This window comes from Podarcis melisellensis, assembly GCF_964234715.1.
Source record: "Podarcis melisellensis genome assembly, chromosome: 3".
In the NCBI taxonomy this organism is placed as follows: domain Eukaryota; kingdom Metazoa; phylum Chordata; class Lepidosauria; order Squamata; family Lacertidae; genus Podarcis; species Podarcis melisellensis.
Genome location: NC_138530.1, coordinates 58,200,232 through 58,222,531, shown reverse-complemented (window position 1 = coordinate 58,222,531; position 22,300 = coordinate 58,200,232). Strand labels below are relative to the sequence as shown.

Genomic DNA, 22,300 nt, shown 5'->3' with positions numbered 1-22,300 from the left:
CCAGCTTCACAGAGGGCAGGATAGAAAAGCAACAGTGAACTAGCCTGCTAACCTGATAGAGACGATGGGTTCATTGTTTCTATTATTCAGAAGCTCTAGCACTGTGACATGGACACAGAATAGGATACCCACATGTAATTTCAACCATTTGTTGTAAAAATGGACTCTCAGACAAAAAGAGCTTAGACACAGATCCTTTTTCTGCAGTCATTTTTATGGGAACTACTTGTTTTGTTACTGTACTCCTCCTTTACTGAAGTGGCTATGTTGCTGCTATGCATGAACATTCCACTGAATATAGGTTGCTGGGACAGATAAAACCCTTCAGTTAAAATTAAAGCTGCTTTATTTCACCGACACATTTCCTGAACTTGTTGCATCAACTTAAACACTAAAGAGTTAGTGGCAATATTCTGCTCCCAATACAAGCTAGTATTATATTTCTAGAAATGTGAGGGTTTGAATATTCAACATCAGTTGCCATACTGTTATGCTATTTCTTCTCACAGCAGAGTATAGAAACGTGTAATCTGCAGAGTTGAAAAGGATTAATCAATCAGTACTATTACTTGTTGGTTGCAGATCAAAATGTGAATTTCAATTGGTGGTATGTGCAGTGAAAGATTCTTCAGCACTGTTCGATTTATGGTAAACAAATAGTCTTGAGTCAAGAGCAAAGTCCAAACAGGTCAATGGATCCCAACTACAGTTAGGCTAAACCTATCTGCATGGTTTAGATCTATTTATTTCTTTGCTCAGTTAGTTGTCTCAGAATACTATAAGTTAAAGATAATTAAAATTAAAAGATTTGATATCTTTTCATTCATAGCCTTGGATCAAAAGCTGCTCTTTTGCAAGCAAAGGGCACCTCTTCTTCCTTCCTCACTTTCCACTAATTTTCCCTTCCTACTACAACCTCACTTGCACTTTGTTGATGCAAGTCACAATGATTAAAAACATGGAGTGGGATCTTAGTTTTGCATATTATCTGACATTTGAACCTCAACAACTATCTTTAATGTTCCATCAGGTGAGGTAACAAGACCACAGCAGGTTGCACAGATGTATGTATGTCTTGCTTTGTATGCAGAATATACAGGGTATTTTCAAACGCTGTCTTGTAAGTATAAATTCAACTTCACAAGTACTCTGCTATTTCTAGAGTCACTGCCTGGAATATGAACTCCAAATGAATAACAAATAGCTTTCTCTTTCATATACCAAACTGGTGAATTTCACTCACCAACTGACTTTAGAGTAACTACAGAAAAAGCCCAACCTTTACATTTCAAAATTGTAAGTCTACCCAGAAGTAAGCCCCGCTGACCCAGGTACATCAGTATGAGAGGTCGAGTCACTTTAAGAATAAATGTAATTAACCTTTTCTGCAGTGGGAGGAATTCTCCACGTACAGCTTGCGGGTGACAGCAGGCCTGCCTCAAGCGCAACAAAGGGTACAGAATGGAAGCAACAGTCCTCCGATCCAAGCTGCTAAGCTTGAGGGACCAATCAGAAATCTTCCTGAGTTTTGCCAGAGCATCCTGGCAGCAGACCTCATGTTGGCGATGATAAAAGTGTCTCTCCACAGGAGAAAAATAGAGCCAGTGTGTATCTTCTGTCTGAGCAGGGATCTGAATCTAATAATAAAATGAAACGACAAATGAGTAACTCAAGTATTGGGTGAAAAATGTCGTCTATGAACATATTCTTAAAACTTGTGTGTTTACTTGGTCAATCACGTCCTTCTTTGCTGACCTCCACATTATCTTGGCTATGAAGTTGTAGAGAGGCTGTGTGTTTTTCCTGCAGTATGGTCGATACAGAAGCTGATCCCACCAATATTTGACCCAGTAAGGATCAGCTCCAAGGAACAGTACTAATCCATATAAATCTATGACAAAGGAACAGCACATTTTACTGCATGCAAGAAATACTTTAAAAAAAAAAAAAGCTTATACACAATTCAACTTAGCTAAGCCTGACAAGTTAATTTGCTTCACGCTTTCTTTCTTTGGGGAGGAGAGACGGAACTTGGGTGCTGCATATACAACCAAATCTTTGTGAAAGCTTAAAATAAGCAGCACATCCCCTTATAAGTATCACACAGAGTCCATCAGCAATTTCAAAGCACTGACGTTTTTCAAAATCTGGGCTTCAATCACAAATGTACGGTAAATTTTATATGGAAGTTCATGGAAGGATAGTTTCCAGTTTCATCCTAATTCTTAGGAGGCTTTCCTGAACAAGGATTACTGCATGGTGGCAATGATAGAGGGTAGAAAATTTTCCAGTGCTTAAAAAAATATTTTTGTTGTTGCCGTTTCTTAAGTTTACTTCTAAAAACGAATAGATGCCAATTGTAAATGCAATTATTAGGTGCTCATAATCCAGTGTTGGCCAAACTTGGGTCTCCAGCTGTTTTTGGAATACAACTCCCATCATCCTTAGCTAACAGGACCAGTGGTCAGGGATAACGGGAACTGTAGTCCCCAAACAGCTGGAGACCCAAGTTTGGCCAACACTGTCATAATCTATAATACTGTAGATCAAAAAGTTGGAGTTCATCCTGTTTTAGAAAAGGTCCCACTTCCCTTGATTAATGAAGTTCACACTTTGGGAGTAATCCTGGAAACTGGATACACAGGGAACAGGTTGTTGCTGGAACTATATTTCCATAGCTTTGGCTAGTATGTCAACTACATCCTTTACTTGAGATACGGATTTGGCCAAGGCAACACATGCCCTAGTTAGTAGAACCTGGTGCCATGCAATGAAGCTGAATGTCAGAAGATTCTGTCACGGCTAAAATGGCCGCTGTTTCTTTAATGCGAATAAAGCTGGGTCAGCATGACTCAGCGGTCTGCACCAAGTTGTATATATAAGTGAGAAATGTTAGTTTGTTGCTGAGGCTGGTGTTTGGGTTGGTTGGTGCTGGTGTGTGGAGTTATTCAGTCGTGTTTTGCACAAAGACTTTTAAGAATAAAACTCTGCAAGGATATTCTCGTGGACTCTTTTTGTGCCGACAAGGGTCCGAGGACCAGGCTGAAGAGGCAAAGGGAGGTCAGAACCTTTTCCTCCTTTTTTTTTTGCTTTTTACAAACACTGACAGGTTATGGGCCCAGTGTTTCTGAGCATGTGCAGAGTGCAAAACGACTGACAGCATCTCAGCAGGGACCTGGTGAGTCCTGGTGGTGTATGGAGCCGGTGGCTGTGCGTTGGAGCAGTTGGTGGCAAGCTGTAACTGTCTGCAGCGACGCTGGAGCAGCTAGGATCTGAGGACCAGAAAAGCACCCAGCGTCGGCTACTGGAACAGTTTGAACTGCTAGAGGACCACAGTAGGCGACTCACAGAGCGGCTACACCAGTTGCAGAGCCAGGCGGGACCTGAGGGTCAACAGAGGCAGCAGCTAGAAGCCGGTGAGTGCCAGCCAGGACCATCTAGTGGGACTCTAAAGAGAGAGTCTGGAGAGTTTGCTGGAGGCCCCACAGAAGGGGCTCAGCAAGCACCAGCAGAGATGGCAGATTTCCAGTCTTCCCAAGTTGTAAATATTGGGGGAGGCATCCCTTTTGAACTTCTCTCAGAAAGCAACTGGCTGAGTTGGTCAATTAAAATGCAGCAGTTGTTAAGGAGAGATGGACTATGGGACTGTGTTGAAACTGAGGTTTTGAGGACTGACTCTGCTGAGAAAAAACGGCTAGATGAAAGGGCTCGTGCCCAAATTATGCTGTGTTTGAGCAACTCTCAGTTATTGCATGTAGCAAATGCCAGCACAGCGTTTGAGTGCTGGAATTTATTAAGGGCAATGCATGTCAGAGAAACTGCTGGAACTATAATTTCTCTGACCAGAAGGCTGTTCAGGACTGTTATGAAAGAAGGTGAGAGTTTGGCAACTCATCTTCAAACGCTGAAATCTCTGTTTCTTCAACTACAGCAGAGAGGTAAGCGTTATGATGAGACTGACCAAACCTACATTATTCTTTCAAGTTTGCCTGAAAGCTGGTTGCCCGTGATTAACAGCATGGAGAGTATGCGTCCCCGAGATCTGACCCTTGAGTATGTGGTTGGAAGATTGACCGAAGAAGCAGAAAGAAGGTCAGATAAACAAGCTGAACTCCAAGAGCGGAGGAGTTACAGTCGAGGGGGCCAGCAGCAGAATCTGCCAATGGAGCAACGCCAAGGTTTGGACTTGGCCATGGCAGTGAGGAGATGCTATAGATGCAACCAACCCGGGCATCTCCAACGTCAATGCAGGGCAAGACTTCCAGGAGACGACGTGGAGCAGAGACAGCAATCAACGCAGAAACGTAAGCAGAAGGGGTTCTCTTCAGAGAAGAAGAACACGCGTTCTGCTCAGTTTGTTTCTGCATTTTCTCGAGAGGAGAGGAAGATACCTCGAGGAACATGGTTGCTGGACTCTGGGAGCAGCAGGATTATCTGCAACAGTCGGGAGGACTTTAAGACCCTGGGGAAGCCAGCTGATGGAAAAGACTCAATTTATCTTGCTGATGGTCGTAGAAGCAAGATTGATGGCCAGGGAACATGTTTCCTGCAGTGCTTGAACACTACTCTACCAGAGACTCTGTTTGTCAGCAGTTTGGACTATTGTTTGCTGTCTGTAAGCTGTTTGATTAATGCAGGGTATAGTGTTAACTTCACACGGGATGGCTGTCTGATAAAGAATGGAACTCAGGTATGTGGCCATGCAAAGTTGGAAAATGGGTTATATGTAATGCAGGACAAGCCTGTTAAAGCAGCCCAGGTGGTTCAGGATAATTTGCCAGTTCATAAGGGGTGTGTACATGAACTGCACAGAAAACTGGGTCACGCCAATTTCCGTGTGCTTTCAGAGATGCAAAAGGTGTGCAAGAACCTAAAAGTAAACAGCTGTAACTGTTTCCTAGATTGCAATGTATGTAAAATGGCCAAATCTAAGAGGAAGCCTGTGGCTTCTAAAAATGACAGAGTATCTAAAGAGGTTTTAGAACTTGTCCATTGTGACGTGATAGGCCCTTTTCCACAGAAGACTGAAGGAGGCGCCAGATATGCTTTTCTGGTAATTGATGATAAATCACGTTTTAGTTGGTTGTTTTTGTTAAAGCAGAAATCTGAGTGTTTCCCCACATTCAGAGAATGGGTTGCCCAAGCTGAAAAGCTCTTTGCTCGCCCTGTTGTGCAGTTGCAAACAGATAGGGGTGGAGAATTTCTGAACAAACAATTTGGGACATGGTTGCGACGTAAGGGGATCACTCATCGTTTGACTAACCCTTATAGCCCTGCTGAAAATGGTCTGTGTGAAAGACGTGGGGCTGTAATACAGTCAGTAAAGGACTGCCTGCTAGTGGATGCAGGATTGGGTCACAACCATAGGCTGTGGGGCGAGGCTTTTCTGACAGCGAACTTTTTGATTAATAGAACCTGGTCTAGCTCTATAAAAGATATTCCTTATCGTGTGTTGTTTGGGAAAGAACCAGAGTGGACAATGCTCCATAACTGGGGTGCTTGGGCACATGTAAACATCCCCAAAGCTCAGCGCCAGAAAGGGGGTGCTAGAGCGCAGAGACTGCGGTTTGTGGGATATCAGTCCTATGGCAAAGGGTGGCGTTTCAATTTACGCCCAGGACGAGTAGTTCTGTCACGAAGTGCAGACTTCGCTGACCAGGACAGATGGACTGTGATCCATGCCAACCCAGATTGCCTACTGCCCCTGCAAGTAAGAGAAGAGGCTTCTTCTCAGCCATTGGCAACGCAGGAGCAGGAGGAGGAGGAGGCACAGATTTCCCCAAAAGATGTGGCAAAAGATAATACTTCTCTAGAGGAAGAGGAAGAAGAGCCAGAGATAAGGGGGGAAGAAGAAGTAATAGTGCCTAGGCGCTCCCAGCGTTCAAACAAGGGTGTACCTCCTCAGCGTTTAACCCTAGGAGGAGTGAGAGTATGCAATGTGAGTTGTGTGGAACCACAAAGTTATAATGAAGTCTTAGACTTACCCCCTGGGGAACGTGCTTTGTGGGAACAAGCTATGAAAGAAGAAATGGACTCTTTTAAACGTAACAAAGTGTTTGAGGTCATAATGCCGCCACCTGGTGGCAGAGTGGTGTCATGCAAGTGGGTTTACAAAAGGAAAACCCTTGCATCTGGGGAACCACGTTTTCGAGCCAGATTAGTAGCCAGAGGGTTCACTCAGATTAAAGGGGAGAGTTATGATGAAGTGTTTTCTCCCACTGTAAAGAGTGAAACTTTTCGCTTAATGCTTTCCATTGCTGCTGTAAGACAACTAGCAGTGCACCATTTTGATGTTGATGCTGCATATCTGCATGCAAATTTAGACCATGAAGTATTAATGAGACAACCCCCTGGGTTTGAAGAGGAGAATGGTGCAGTCTGGCGTTTGAGAAAGGCTGTTTATGGTCTCAAACAAAGTGGAAGGTGTTGGAACCAGTGTTTAAATGAAGCCCTTGTAAAACTTGGTTTTAAAAGGAGTGTGGCTGATCCATGCCTGTACACCAAGGGATCAGGCAACAAATATCTAATGCTCTTAGTCTTTGTTGATGATTTGCTTGTGGCAGGGAGTTCCACAGATGAGATCCAGAAGCTCACAAGTCAACTGGAAAAGAGGTTTAAGCTTAAAGCCTTGGGGCCTGTAAGCAATTACTTGGGAGTAGAAGTAAGGCAGGAAGCTGATGGAAGCTTCCTATTGAGTCAGAAAGAGAAAATTCTTCGTTTGATAGAGCAGTTTGGCATGGAAAACTGCAAGCCAGTTCAGACTCCCATGACACCAGATTTCCCAAAGACAGTGTGTGATGATAAATTTGATCAGCCTGAGTTGTATCACTCAAAAATAGGATCACTGTTATATTTAAGCCAGTGGTCAAGGCCAGACATTGCATGTGCTACAAATGTTCTGAGTCAACGTGTATCTAAACCCAGTACTGCTGATTGGTGTGCTTTGAAAAGGCTTATCAGATATCTAAAGGGGACATTAAATGTATGTTTGAAGATATCTAGTACACAAGACGAAAAACTAGAAGTATTTGTTGATGCGGACTGGGGAAGCTGTGTAGCTACCAGAAAATCTACAAGTGGAATGGTTATGATGTTTGCCAATTCCATAATTGGGTGGAGGTCAAAGAAACAAGGATTTGTTGCAACCTCATCCTGTGAGGCAGAATATGGGAGCCTGTCGCTAGCATGCAATGAAATCATGTGGTTTATACAGATCCTAAAAGATCTAGATTGTAAAGTTGATTTGCCTATCCAAGTGTATGAAGATAGCCAATCGTGCATTGCATTAGCGGGCTCGGAAATAATGAAATCCGCATCAAAACATATTGCTATCCGTCATGCGAATGTTAGAGATTGTGTACAGAATGGGGTAATCAAACTGGAGTATTGTCAATCACAAGATAATATTGCTGATTTGTTCACCAAGCCTTTGCCAGCAACATGCCATAATGAACTGATGACAAAACTGGGTTTATGTATATAATGTATGTATGTATTGTTTCTGTTGGGGTTTTTCGCATTTAAAGAAACAGAAGGGGTGTCACGGCTAAAATGGCCGCTGTTTCTTTAATGCGAATAAAGCTGGGTCAGCATGACTCAGCGGTCTGCACCAAGTTGTATATATAAGTGAGAAATGTTAGTTTGTTGCTGAGGCTGGTGTTTGGGTTGGTTGGTGCTGGTGTGTGGAGTTATTCAGTCGTGTTTTGCACAAAGACTTTTAAGAATAAAACTCTGCAAGGATATTCTCGTGGACTCTTTTTGTGCCGACAAGGGTCCGAGGACCAGGCTGAAGAGGCAAAGGGAGGTCAGAACCTTTTCCTCCTTTTTTTTTTGCTTTTTACAAACACTGACAGATTCATGAGAAACAAAAGGTAGCATTTCTTCATACCACACCCAACTTAACTCTGGAATTTACTACCACAAGATGGAGTCTTAAAAACAGGGTTAAACCCATGAAATATAAGGTTATAAATGACTACCTGCCATGTACCTCTAGTACTGGAGGCAACATGCCTCTGAATAACAGTTTCTAGGGAACACAAGTGGAGAAACTGCTGATGTGCTCATGTCCTGCTTGTGGGCATCCCATAGGCATCTGGTTGGCTACTGTGAAAATAGGATGCTGGGCTCTACGTACATTTGGACTACTGCAGTTGGTCCAAAATGCTGCAGCCAGACTGCTAACTGGAGTAGCTGATAAGGAGTGTGTGACTCTGATCACAACAAATGAATTGATTTCAAAATAGTTTCCAAGCCCAAATCAAAGTAGGGCTGCTTTTGACCATTAAAGTCCTAAATGTCTTGGCATTAGTGTACCTGAAGGACTGCCTGCTCCAATACAAACTTGCCTGGGCATTAAGATCTGCAAATGAGGTCACTGTCTGTATCTCACCAATGTCATAGGTACATTTGGTGGGAACATAAGAGAAGACCTACTTGTAGGTACAATTAGTGCTGTTTTTGTTTATTGTGCTGCTTTTTTCTTTGATATGTGATTTTTAAGGTGTATTTTAAATATGCTTTAGTTTGCACTTGATGGATTCTCTTTTATTATTAGCTGTCTTGAACAATATGCTGTTGCATAGCCAGGACACAAATATTCTGGATTTTAAAAAAAGAATTCCTTTCTAGAAGGGAGTTTGGACCAAAATACCCTTGCCATTACTGCATGCTTGTTGATACAGACAGAAGATTAGCTATACTATTCACCTTCCAATCCTCGTTGCACTGGTGTGCCACTGACACACCAGCGATTGATTCCACTCAAACGGAGAGCCATTTCTGCAGCCTAATAAAATATTATAGAAAATATAATTAAAGCCCATGACTACTAGGAACAACCTCATGCTTAGCCCAAAAATAATAAGCAATACTAAGGGTCGACGTGCCACCACACTTTCTAAATGTACTTCCTACATGACTTGAATGGCAAGGATGAATACCAGAATGGTAAGTGAAGACTAACTGCTTTAGGAAATTGACGAGATGGTAGTTCCCCACCTTTCTATTTCATCCCCCTATAGAGACCAACCAGTAGAAAGAGTCCTAGTGAAAAATGCTCAGCTGGAATATCCCAACAATCTGCACAGTCCCCACTGCTATAGCTCAGTTTTGTGAACAGGGAAGGGGTGAAATAGGCTGAACATTTGAGCAATGTAAACAGCATTCCATTTCTATTTTCCTACTCAGGTGAGTTCCTGGCCTGCCATCATTACTGCATCTTGCCATCAGAACAAAGCCCCTTATATTCACAGACATGGTGTGAATACTTTTCCATAGCTTCTCGTTTCTTCAAACCGTAACACTTTTACACATTGTTCCAACTTCCTACACTCCATATCATTGCAATTCAGCCTCCCCTTCCTTTCTTCAGCAAGCCTGCTTCTGGAACCCATTCCCCTCATTCCCACTGTCATCTGGGTTCTATGTCTATTCATTTGTACACATGGCGGTCCTCAGTAAAACTGAACAGCTATCTGATCTGAATGAGGATACACCCATTGTGGGTGTGTTCCAACATCTCTCTCTCTCATTCCGATCCATACACAACACCCACCCACAAAGAGAGAGAGAGAGAGAGAGAGAGGGAGAGGGAGGGAGGGAGGGAGGGAGGGAGGGAGGGAGGGAGGGAGGGAGGGAGGGAGGGAGAATGAATGAGAATATCACATTGTTACTGTTCAAAGGATTAGCTGTTCAAATATGCAATGTCATCCACCAAGAAATTCCTTTACTGGAGGTGAGCAGGTACTCACAGCAGTACTGCTTTGCAAATAGCTGAAATGGTCCTGCTTAATATTTCTTAATGTCAATAAAGACCGTTTTACAGCTTCTAGACCCAAGGGCAGACCCTCTGCCTGCACTGAAACAGACTAACATCTTGCTTTCAACTATCAAGCAGTGTAATATACATGATGACCTAGTTCTTTAAACTGTCAGAATACATTGTGTTAAGAGATTAAATAATAAAAAAGTACTAAGCTTCATAGCAAGTCAAACCTCTGGCAGATAAAACATTTAGTAACACCTCCAAGGGAAACTATATTAGTCACTTCAGAAGAATAAATGTCAAGGTCAAATTTATATGCCCGCGTGTTAAAAGGGTATACAAGTAGGCTTTTTCATTTGCTTTTATGTTGTACATGTTCAAGAGGGTCATACCCAAGCAATGTTCATTCTCACCTTTGCAGTGGTGCATTCTACCATCTGTGCTTCATCCAGGCAAATTCTCCACCACTCCACAGCTACCAAGGGACTTGGGATAGCCATATAACGCTTCTGGTTCCTGAAACGGCGTCCATCTTCACTATTACTGTGAGGAATGTCCACATAGTTCAGTTCACTACGAAGGACATCATATGTGGTGATCACTACTTCCTGCTCTGCCAAGATGTGAGGCTGCAAGAAACCATGCTTCTTCACTCCTTGATAAACCTGCAATTTGGGCACAACGTACATGAGAGAAAGCATTGACAATTAAATTGAGGGAGGGGGAGAGACACACAACACTGAGAAGCTGAAAATTTCCTGCCTTGCAAGAGGATTTTAACACTATGATGACAGCTTTATTCACAATTAAGCATGCTGTAGTTAAAAAAATGTAGGTTCTCTATAACTTGGCTCTCAAGTTTCATGACAGAAATGACTGCTAAATCAAGAACTGACTACTTTAGAAACAAAGACTTACAAGAAATAATCTGTTTCAGAAGGTAACAGGAAGTTCTGTGACAAAAGGAGCATTTGCATGAACAATTTTGTTGGATACAGCCCTTGATTTACACTACCATTTTTTTCCTTGTTGATTTTAAATCAGATTTAAATTGTCTTAATATAAATCAATCTATCCTGCAAAAAAAAAAAAAACTTAAGGATTACTACCAATATAAAAATGTATTGAAATGCTGGACATTTATTTTAACAACTATCCAGGAGTGAAAATATTTTCATTCTACTCACTTAATAACTGCATTTGCTACACTCTACCTCAACATAGTATACTTCCCCTATTGGTTGCTGTGAAACAACACCTTTTCTTACCAACACTCGAAGAGAAGATGATCTCACGTGCCTGTTAATCTCATCAACCCACTGGTGGCAGATAGAACTTGGAGAGATTATCAGAGTAGCTCCTGTTGGAACTGGTTTCATTGCTACAAGGCAATGGGGACAGTAAAAGGGCTTGATCTTTAGATTTTCTTCTTTGTAGTTCACACACTCAGCATGCTGCCACAGGTGGCAGTTCAGGCACTGCACACGGGCCTTATAGTCAACCAAGCCAAGCTCACCACATATGCATTCAAAGCGATAATCAGAGGTATTGAATGGAAAAATAGAACCAGGATGTGGTACAAAAATGCTAGTGTGTTCTTGAGAGGCTGGAGACTGGCTTTCTGAGTTGTCTTGCTGCTCTTCAGCTTCATCATCTTTTTTAGAAATGTCAGTAGAATACGTTTTGTTTTTTGAAATAGGCCTATTTTCTTGCAAGTCAGAAGTTCTATGCATAGAATCTTCTTGCATTATCCAGCCCTTAGGATCCATTTCTGATTTTGTATTATCTTTGCTTCTTGTACAGTAATCATGCTCTTCTGCTGTGATGTCTACTGCCTGAGATAGTTTAAGACCATTTGGATAGCACGTGCCCTCATCTCCCAATTCTTTGGTTTCATTCTTATTTTCTGGTAAGTTTTTCTTCTGAACCCTAGCTGAAGTTTTTATTTTCTAAAACAAACAAACAAACAAACAAAATAAAATAAACTTATTTTGCTTCATAAAAACACTCTGGATTAAATCAAACACTTGATTAGGAGGCACAAGGGAAGGGGAGCTGGAAAAGTCCCAATGTGCATGCTGCATTCTGTGCATGTTTGGAACAAAATACACTTTCAGGGTACTGAGTAGACTTTTACAAGACTTTTTAAAGGGAGTTCCAAACAAAGGAACACACACACACACACACACACTTACTAGGGGTTGCCACCCCTGCTCTGTTCACCAACCCCTTTGCCCTTCCCACACACCTAACCAACCCCACCGCCCTTTTATAGCTCAACCCTTACCTGCCCAACTACTGTGTGAAGGGCTTTCCCCATTAAACTCTGCTACAGCATCCCACCCCTTCCAATAAACAGCTCACTGATAGGTTGCCTATCAGTGGCCATGCAAATTGCAGAGTGTTGACATCTTACATTTTAATGCATATAGGAATATATATATAAATATATGTGCGTTATACATTTTCAGTTCTTTTTGTCCTCTAATTCAGCACTGCAGTTTAACACTGAGAAACTACACCCCAAACTACAATGCAACACATCTGTAATTCATTAAACAGTGTAATAGCATTACACCCAAGAGATCTACTGCACATTATAAGTACATTCATCCTCATTATCAGCCATTGGGATTCATACCCAGTTCTCCCTGGCCTAAATTACATGCAATTATTTCAACCCATTAAAATGTTCAGGGATTGATATGAAGATATCTGACAACAACTTTTGAGACTACTGTCATTAAAGCAGATGGCGGAAAATATCCAATGGCAAATCCAAATAAGATTTCCTACACAGCGATTACCCCCTGAATTCTATCAACTCTTGTTCAAACTGACTTAGCTGATCTGTTCTCATTTGCTCCCTTTCCCAAAACTACTATAATGGACATGTATCAAAACACTTAAACAGAAATTATTCCCTCCATGGATTAAAAAAAAACTCCCAGGTTACCTCTTTTTTGAATTTATTACAAAATTTCTGTTCCTTGTAGTTTCTGCCCAGCTTGAAAGAACCAGCAAGACCATGACCTTTGACCTGTTCCACTACCTTCTCTGCAATTAATTTTTCCAGAGTCCTTTTAAGAATGCGACGGTTTCTGTGTGTGTCGTACTTGTATATGGCATGGACATACTTAAAAATTGCCACAATAGATGCTCCCTTCTTCACATTCATTTCTTTTATAGCTGTTAAGAGCATCACCCGCAAACCTATTGAGAAGGCATAAATATCTACGATAAGGAGTTGTGCAAAAAGAGGTCACAAAATAATGTTAAGATTTTAACAGTATTTATGTATTTATTTAGGAATCACTTTCTATAAAAATATCTCAAAGTGATGGACAATTTCAAATCCAATACAATACTAATGCAGCACTGACTATTCTTTTTTTATTGATGTAACATTAATATTCATCTATAATCAATTCTGCAAAACTAGTTATTAGGAAAAGTTAACAAAATCAAAGGAACCTATTGCAGTATTTAAAATAATTTTGGGGGGGAAACCCTTAAACATAATTATTCAATTGCATGCAATCAATTTAGGACCTGATGTGAAAAGCATCATTATCATATACTAAAAACTCAATAAATAAAGATAAATCTGGGGGGGGGGGGGCTTGGTAGTAAATGCTTTATTCATTACATATATGCTACAAATTATTTTCATGTTAAAAGATTTTTTTTTTTTGGAAAGACCACAACCCATTTTTCCTTCGATCTCATGCGAGCCTCAACAACTACTCAACAGTGTTCCCTAATGTATGCTTGAGACATCTGAATGAGTCCCCCTACTGATATGGGAACCATGTCTGCATCTGTGTATCAAAGTAAAAGGTAACACGTGCAATGCTAATACATGGACTTTGGCTCTTCTGTAATATACAGAAATCTGAAATATGTCCTGCAGTACTGATCTGTCAGTTATTTTATATTATATTGTCAATCTCTGCAATCATTTTTATGCAGCAATAAATGTAGCTGCAACATATTTGCACCAAATTGGTACAAAGAATAGTAGGAAACAAAGGCAGAATGTATATACACATAGTGTATAATGGCAAATAAATATTGGCCTGGCTGTGCTGTAAGGCTTTTAAATATTTTGTTTTCAACAAAGTTCTACCACTCTTTGCCCACAAATTCAAAGTAGTCTAGTTAGATGTTTCTGCAGGAAGGAGCCTTTAGACCCAGTACCAACTCTACTGTGAATGGTACATATTTCTTAATATTGCTTCTGGCAAATTAAACCTACTGAAGAACACTTACTAGGATAGTGCACTTTTTCCTTCAATTTAAGTTCCATTTTCTTTATGCTTTTCTTTTTGCTTCCTTCACTAGGTTGAGGCGGAACAAAGAAGTTTACCAAAAAACCCTAAGAGATAATTTTAACAATATCAGATTTATGTTCAGCTACCATGGTGACCTGCTTCACAAAATTAACATTTGCATCACTGAGTCTGACGAACAATTAATGTATCTTAAACAAACATGCCAAGAATATTTGAATATTAACTACTGACTCTCCGGTTTTGAAAACACATAGAAAAACTAAGGCTGGGGATGTAATGCTTGCTGTGACAATGCAATGGCAAACAGTAACAATTCACTAAAAATATGGTTAAGATTGGTGATATCAAACAGATATCCCAGCTGAAGTGAAAAACTAATATTTAAAGGTATTTAAAAATTTGGTGGTGTGCAGGAGAGAAGAGGGGAAATTCCACCAGATAAGCAGAAGTCTTTGTACAAAAGGAACGACATCATGGGACAAAATGAGAGTTTGATAATGACCAACATAAAATAGTAAAAGAAAAAGTTAATAATAAATTGACTGGGCACAGAGAAAATATTAATTTGCTATTACCAGATTGGCCCTAGTATATAGAATATGAGCTACAGCAATGCACAGGTATGAGGCAAGGTCTTCAAAACATAGAAAAAAACACATAAGGTTGTACATTGACCTGGAATTTGTTGCTCTAGTAATTTACAAATAAAGATCATCTCTCAATAAGCTTAGCCTAGTGGATGCTGTATATTTTGCTTGGCCCTGGGAGAAGTGCATAAATTTTGTCAACAAAAACAATTTTCCTGACTTTCATGAACCCTCTTCTGTGAAACTTGGTGCTTCTAAAATTGTCTAATACTAAATTTATTATGATCAACCAGATTATGTAGGTTGTATATCAATTTGTTCAATTCAGGAGGTTCAATTCTGGACCAATTTGGCATTTGGTTCTAGATGGTAACCTGTAATCTATTGTATAATAGTAAGAACTTCAGTCGAAAAAAATCAGGCATGTCGAAAAATAAGCATACAATCTGGTCCAACATAAATCCGAGACTGAGTGGTAAATTCTTGCTCAATTTATACAAAGATTTTAAAGTTGTATTTATTAATGCTGAAGATACACTGTTAAGCAACCAGTCCCATGTTTGTTTTTGTATAGATATGCTTAAACTCCTTAGAACTCCCCCCCCCCCATTTTTAATAAAATGGGATTTGATTATGGATGGACATGAAACTAAAGACTTGCGGAAATGAAAAAAATGAATAATTTATTACGAACATAAACATAAAAGAGCAGTTCTAATAAACCCCTAGTTCAATGTTCTGCTACCAAGAATGGTCTCTTCTCCCCTCACCACCTACCCCGGCAAGGACCAAATCACTTCTCGAGTATTGGAAACATTTGCTTCATTCCCACACCTACTACAAATTTCTCACCTCAGGTAACATCAGAGCATCCTGTTTAACATCCTTTCGAGTGTGTGTCAGGATAAGGGACAATACTTCTACTGTTTTTCCAAGGCCCATCTCATCTGCCAATATTCCTCCAGGCCACTGAGGCCCAGCAACTGGGCGTTCACGAATAATGCTGAAGACCAAAGATTCATCCTAGTTAAGAACATGTTATGTGTATGTATAATTTCTGATCACAAATTTAACAGAAGTAAATGACTACATTGGCATTTTCTGAAGTAGGTAACATTCTAGAAGTACGTGCATTTGGAGAAGGATCGTGGACAACCCAATCTCTAATATTTAAGATATACACATAACAAAATCCATCGTAAGAGTTGCTTCAATCCTAGTACCTACACATTTTTTTAAGAACAGAAAGGAAACGATATATATTTCATTATCAATCAAGCACAGAATTAAATAAAACTGCTCATTTGCAAAACGAAGCAGGATCCAATATGCTTTTAATTGAATGGGGAACCATGCGTTGAGATTTCTGTGTTGCAGGGGGTTGGTCTACATGACCCTCAGGGTCCCTTTCAAGTTACAATTCTATGGGTCTATGAAATCACACTAACAGTTTTAATTCCTCTCCCAATCTCTGCCATATTTTCCTTTCTCATCTTCAGAAGTATTCAAAAGATATTTATATAATTTCTTATTGTTTAAATCTAGGAAATAGTCACATTAAGGCATTTTCATAAAACAGGAGCTGGAGCGATATTTATAGCATTAAACACAATTACTTAAATTGTATGCACTTTGGCTGTAATAATAAGACCAATAATCCTTACCAGCCAGTAAAAGGATTATAGTACAGTTTTAGTCCATCTAAAGTAATAAACTCTCTCCATAAGAAGTGGAGTGCATTTTCTACTGAGAGAAAGAAGAAAACAATGAGATTCATACAAATGCTACTCATATGATTTAAATTTATTTTGACTGCTTCTTTGCTTATCTTCAAAGTTGAAAGTACAGAAACTGAAGCTCCGAGGAATCTTATTTGATCATTCCACAATCCCTCGAGCCCTATGTTCTGTTACAGACCAATGCCCCTTCAGCTTCTATAAGATTAAATGAACCCAGTACAAATAAGTTACAAGACCCTTAAATAACCAGATTGTAAATCTGGATAACACCACCTCTTAGTACTTTATAGTGTTTTACGTACACAAATCCTTACAGTAATCCCATAAAGTAAACCAGCATTATTAAGCCCAGTTTTACAGATCAAGAAGCTTGAAAGACAACCTGTCCAAGTACATGCCTAAGACCAACTAGTGGGTTTATGATCATGATTAGATATGAACCAGAGACTTTCTGACCCACAGCTTACTCTCTTAGCTAGTGTGCTATGGTAGGTCTATTTTATTCCTTCTCAAGATAATCGTGTAAATTAAATAGGAACTATGAATCACAGGTAATCTACAGAAAGTAATTCTCAGAGCTCATAAGGTTTCCAGCATTTAAGCCATCCCCAGATCCCAGTTGCCCTAAATGGAAATTTACATGGAGTACCTACTATATTCCAGACAGAATAATCTAAGATTCAGGTTACATACATTTCCTGCCTACAGCATCAAGGAAATAAGCAATAACTAGGAAGGAAATTGCCAAAAATATAAATATGGGAGAGGGGGAATGAAATTTCCCTAAAGGGGGTTCTATTCATAATTAGCCACTTCTGAACCAAGTGGTGCATATTAATGCCACACCTGCTATGTTAGAAACACAAACAACCCTTATGTTGTGTATAAACTAAGTGCTGATGTATGCAATATGAACATGTCTCAGATCAGAAATTAAGGATGCACAATGGGTTGTATTCATTGGCAACTTTGCCTTAGCAGAAAGCAGTTCTATTCACACAAGCAGGGCATCAAATTTTTGCTACTTGAGGTGGGGGAATTATGTGTGACTTTCTTATAAGTAATACATCATCATGAATTTCTATCAGTATCAACGTAATCAAGATATATATTTATGTTGCCTTTTTCTAGATACTTGCCATTGGTTGGTACATTTTTGAAGTTCTCACGTTGCAGCATCCAGTTTACAGCCTCAGTTTGGTATGGCCTCAATACAGGAATCAGTGCAGTGTGCTGTACATTCTCCTTCAAAAACTGAATTTCTTTTTGGTGTGTATGCCTCACATAGTCATAAAGCTCTTCAATATTTTGCCGCTCTATATCTCTATCGGATTCCTCCTCATCTTCCTCCAGAATATCTAAAAGAACCGTATGGCACTGATTCACAGTCAGTAATGTTTGCAATACCTTAAACGTACTGCAATGAAGTAACAAAACAAATGGGTAAAAATAGTATCCCTGTACTAAGAAATATTAATCCAGTACCATGTTGTTGCCAATCTTAGGTACAATACCAAATAGTTCTTGGAGAGGAAGAAGAGAACTTGGGTCTCTTTTAAGATCAAAAACATGACCAATAAATAATACTAGGAACTGGCTAGAATACAATTTTTAAAGTACTGAGTTTGTTTTAAGAAATTATAATTTATTTCCATTAATTTAAAAGCTTACAGTACCAGCATCAGTTCGCAATTTTTAAAAACAAAATCTTGATTTCATTCACAAAACTTTCCTTGTACTTGGTGAACAGTGAAGGTGATAATATTATAATTAATGTGTTGATTAAATTTGCTACTGATGAACAAATCCTCTTTCAGCAGCTGTATGCAGAAAACCAGATGCTATCCTTTAATAGCCAACCACTTCCCACCCTCACTATATGAAGCAAGAAAAATAAGTGGAGTGACTATGAACAGGGATAGGGTTGAGCAGAAGGAAGAGGAACATGTAAGGGCTTGAGCAAATGACGAAGGGAGAGAATGAAGAATCAAAAGACATTTAAAAATGCAAGGCCAAGTTATTTTTCTTCCACTCTCCCCTGCCATTTTGTGTGGGTCTCCACTGGTAATAATGTGCAACTTATGCATTGATTCACTATACTCAATCATCACTTTTTTTTCAACTTTACAAGCGAATTGTGACTATTTTACACATTATGTGCACTTTACACATAATGAGCCAAGAATACATATATTTAACTAAAGATAGACATCTAAAAATGCACAAAACAGAGCTGTCGGTTTCATTTACTCAGCACAATTTCACCAATTTCAAAAGAAATCATGCCAATTTACATGACACATCTCTAGCAATATTGTGCAACCATTGGCCATTTGGGTACAGTAGTTCGAACTGATGTTCTCTACAGAGTCTGGAGGTCAAAACATTATCTTTCTAATAAAGTTATTGCTTATTTTCATATGAATAAATATTATTAGCATAGATTTGACCAACATAGCACAGGTATTGCCTAGAGTCCTAGACCAACAATTGAATGATAGTGCAGGACATATGGGGATATATTTCTACATGATTCTGAATCATACATATTCTGCTCTTTATATAAAAGCACACCCAACTCTAGGCCACATTTCCATATACCTTTATGTCATTTGGCAGGCATTTCATTTCTTTATTATCTCCAGAAACCTCACCCCTGAGCTGAATGAAGTATGTCCTGTTACTTTGCTGTACCAGAGAATGTTCTGTGTATGTGTGCAGTTTACGCAAGTTAAAAGTATCAAAAGTCACTGACAAATGTGACAGATTTAAATAATTTATGCTCTGCTTCCCACACATTAAGAGAAGCTAAAACCTTCTTTACTCCAGAAACAGTATTTAGAAGATAAATTAAGGTCACCGAAATGTAACACCAAGATAAGAACATTTCCTCCAAAACTCATATATATGTTTTAATAGTATAATGAATATGTGTCAATATTATCAAATGAGATTACCTGGAATTATGAAGTGGTAGAATTTTTCCATCAGTTTTTGAATAAGTTGATTAGCTTTTTTTATTCTGCCACCACCATCACTAAGGAATTCTAGCTTGCTTAAGCCAACTTCAAGAAGATACATTCCAACCTGTGAATGTAATTTTTGGAACGTGCAAGAAAAGGAGAAAAAATGTGAGAAAAAGATCATAAGCTTATTGGTGACTAAACTGGAATTCTAAACTTGCTTACCCATGAGCACCCCCCCCCCGCTGAATTTAATAGGACTTACTTCCAAGTAAACAGGGCTAGAATTGCAGAGTTCATAGGTGACCACTTTGGCAACTTGTGGCTGAAGGACCAAATGATATGTTTGTGGGAGATCCATTATTAGATTTTCCATTATAATTATTTTCCCATAAGCACAGCCATGGATCAAAGCAACAATACCCAAGGAAAACAGTCTACCCAATCCCCAGATGCCTTATTTTATTTTTTGCTCGCTTGCTTTTATGTCCCACCTTTCCTCCAAGAAGCTCAGTGGTTCTCCATCTCTCCATTTTATCCTTATAACAACCCTGTGAAGTAGGCTAGGCTGAGAGACATTGACTAGCCCAAGGTCCCCTAGTGAGCTTCATGGCTAGAACCCTGGTCTCTCAGCTCTTAGTCAAAAACTGCAACCAATAAATCCTTCAGCCAACTGCTGTTTGAATTATGCCCAAAATCTAGATAGCAGACAGTGCAAATAAGTGACATTTAGAACTCTGAAAATAATCCTACTTCCCTAATAACATAAACCTTCAGGTGTGAAATGTCAATGCTCTCTGTGGGAGCCCAAAGTCCATCAGATGTAAGCCTTAGTCAAGCATAAATTGGGGATTCTACATGTAATCCTGATTATAATGTAAACTACAGCTTCCTGGATACTAGGATATGCTAAACTAAATCTTACCAAAAAAACTACCTATAATGTTCATGTTGTGGGCAAGCATTTGGCTTACTTTTAATATTCATTGGACCAATCTTACATTGCAATCCTACACATATTTAGGATTATGTGCATAATGAACTCAATGGAATTTAATTCTGAATAAATATGCATGACAATATTGTTAATGTAAATAGAGACAATTCTCTGAAAATCAAACAGAAAGGGTACTGTTTGAATCATATTATGGTGCTGCCAGATGTTCACGTAATATGTTAATTCCAAGAATGAAATAAACGGCTTATTCTTAGCAGTTAGGAAGTCTTATTAATTACGTAAATCAAGTACCTTTAAGCACTGGCCATCTCCGGATCTTTGACAAAGTACAATTACTCTCTTCTTTTGCAGCCACATCAAGTCTTCTAACATTTCATTATTTAAAGATGATTCAACTAATATGTCTTCTTGGTAAGTGTTCTGTAAGGATTCTTCCCTCTCATCCACCTTCTCAACGTTCTTTGCATGAATACAGATACGCAAATGATCACTAGATTCTGCTCTCATCAATGTAAAACTCTTTTTATGGACATTCTCATTTAGTTGTTGACCAGGAAGAGGTTGCAGAATGAACTCTCCAAGCAAGGTTTTCCAGTTACAATCAGAAATATAAGGAAATATCACAATATTTAGCTGTATGGATATAGAAGTCAAGAGATGGCAGGAATCTTCTGCTTCATCCAAAATGGTTGAAAAGCTCAATGATTTTAGGTTGTTTACTTTGAGCGTCGAAACTTCATCTGTGCTATCATCATTTATAACAACATGTGTTGTAAAAGATGAGCTTGTACCTGCAAGAGGTTGGTCTTCATCCACTGCATCCAAATCTATCACTTCATTTTTACAGTCATCATGCATATTCCAGCAGAGCTGCTTCTTTTTCTCATCATTCATCCTCGATGGAGGAGCACGCTTTCGACGGCCACTCATTTTTATGTTTCACTAGCAGTGATTAATCTCTGTAATACAGATTGACATCCATTTACATTTCTGCATGGATTAGTATACTTTGGTTTATTAACAATAAAGGCCTGATCCAAATGTATAGGTAAGAATCCATAGTTTATTGAACAGAGAATGAGTGCTGTGTCCCATCTCCTCTCTCTCTCTCTCACCCACCCACAAAAAAATATTCTGGGGTTTGATCAGAAACTGTTGTTTAATATCTAACTGCAAATGGTTTCAAAGCAAGAATGATAAATAGTAGCATGTGAAGGAGCCACAACACTTGTCGAAATTATATAAACAGACGCATCTAAAATGTAAGTCCTGAGTAAAAAGTAAATATATCTTAATCAGTTTATGCTTACAACAACAATATTTTGACAAGTTAAATATTCCTCCCTCCAAATTTGTTTTCTAACTCTAAATATAATTCAAAACATTACCATCTCTAAAGGGTGAATTCACCAGTGGCTCTGTACTCTTCATCTCGAAACATAAGACTATTTAGCGTATTTTTTGCTCCATAGGACGCACTTTTTCCCCTCCAAAAATGAAGGGGAAATGTGTGTGCGTCCTATGGTGCGAATGCAGGCTTTCGCTGAAGCCTGGAGAGCGAGAGGCATCGGTGCGCACCGACCCCTCTCGCTCTCCAGGCTTCAGGAAGCTATCCACAAGCCTTGCAAGCCCGGCGGGAGTTCCCACGGGCTCACAAGGCTTGCGGGCAGCAGCCTGCAGCCCCAGCGAGTGTCCGCAAGCCTTGCGCGCCCGGCAGGAGCTCCCGCCGGGCGCGCGAGGCTTGGGGCGGCAGCCTGCGAAGGAGAGGCGCTGCGCAGAGAGAGAGAAGGCGCAACGCCCCTTCAGCAACGCGCCTGTCCACTGAAGCCGGAGGAGGAACAGAAGGGTCTCCTTCTGTTCCTTCTCCAGGTTCGCTGAAGGGCGATGCCCCTTCTCCCTCTCTGCGCAGCACCTCTCCTGTGAAGGAGGGGCGCTGGGCAGAGAGGGAGAAGGCGCAGTGCCCCTTCAGCGACGCGTCTGTCCTGGCTTCTG

At 39.8% G+C, this 22,300-nt stretch overlaps 1 protein-coding gene across 2 annotated transcripts in view; it reads right to left on the bottom strand.

Moving 5' to 3' along the window:
• SHPRH (SNF2 histone linker PHD RING helicase) overlaps positions 1-22,300 on the bottom strand; it is a 47,607-nt gene that overhangs the window by 21,975 nt on the left and 3,332 nt on the right. Inside the window, exons 2-13 of one of the 2 annotated variants that reach the window (XM_081905120.1) lie at positions 20,600-21,267; positions 19,345-19,474; positions 17,527-17,745; positions 16,313-16,394; positions 15,501-15,651; positions 14,039-14,144; positions 12,723-12,979; positions 11,035-11,715; positions 10,180-10,431; positions 8,710-8,788; positions 1,728-1,891; positions 1,381-1,637 (exon numbers count right to left, since the gene is read on the bottom strand). In XM_081905120.1, the coding sequence (XP_081761246.1) occupies positions 1,381-1,637; positions 1,728-1,891; positions 8,710-8,788; positions 10,180-10,431; positions 11,035-11,715; positions 12,723-12,979; positions 14,039-14,144; positions 15,501-15,651; positions 16,313-16,394; positions 17,527-17,745; positions 19,345-19,474; positions 20,600-21,238 (3,017 nt within the window). In that variant the 5' untranslated portion in view covers positions 21,239-21,267. The remainder of the gene's footprint in view (positions 1-1,380; positions 1,638-1,727; positions 1,892-8,709; positions 8,789-10,179; positions 10,432-11,034; positions 11,716-12,722; positions 12,980-14,038; positions 14,145-15,500; positions 15,652-16,312; positions 16,395-17,526; positions 17,746-19,344; positions 19,475-20,599; positions 21,268-22,300) is intronic. The other variant, XM_081905121.1, reaches the window with a different exon arrangement.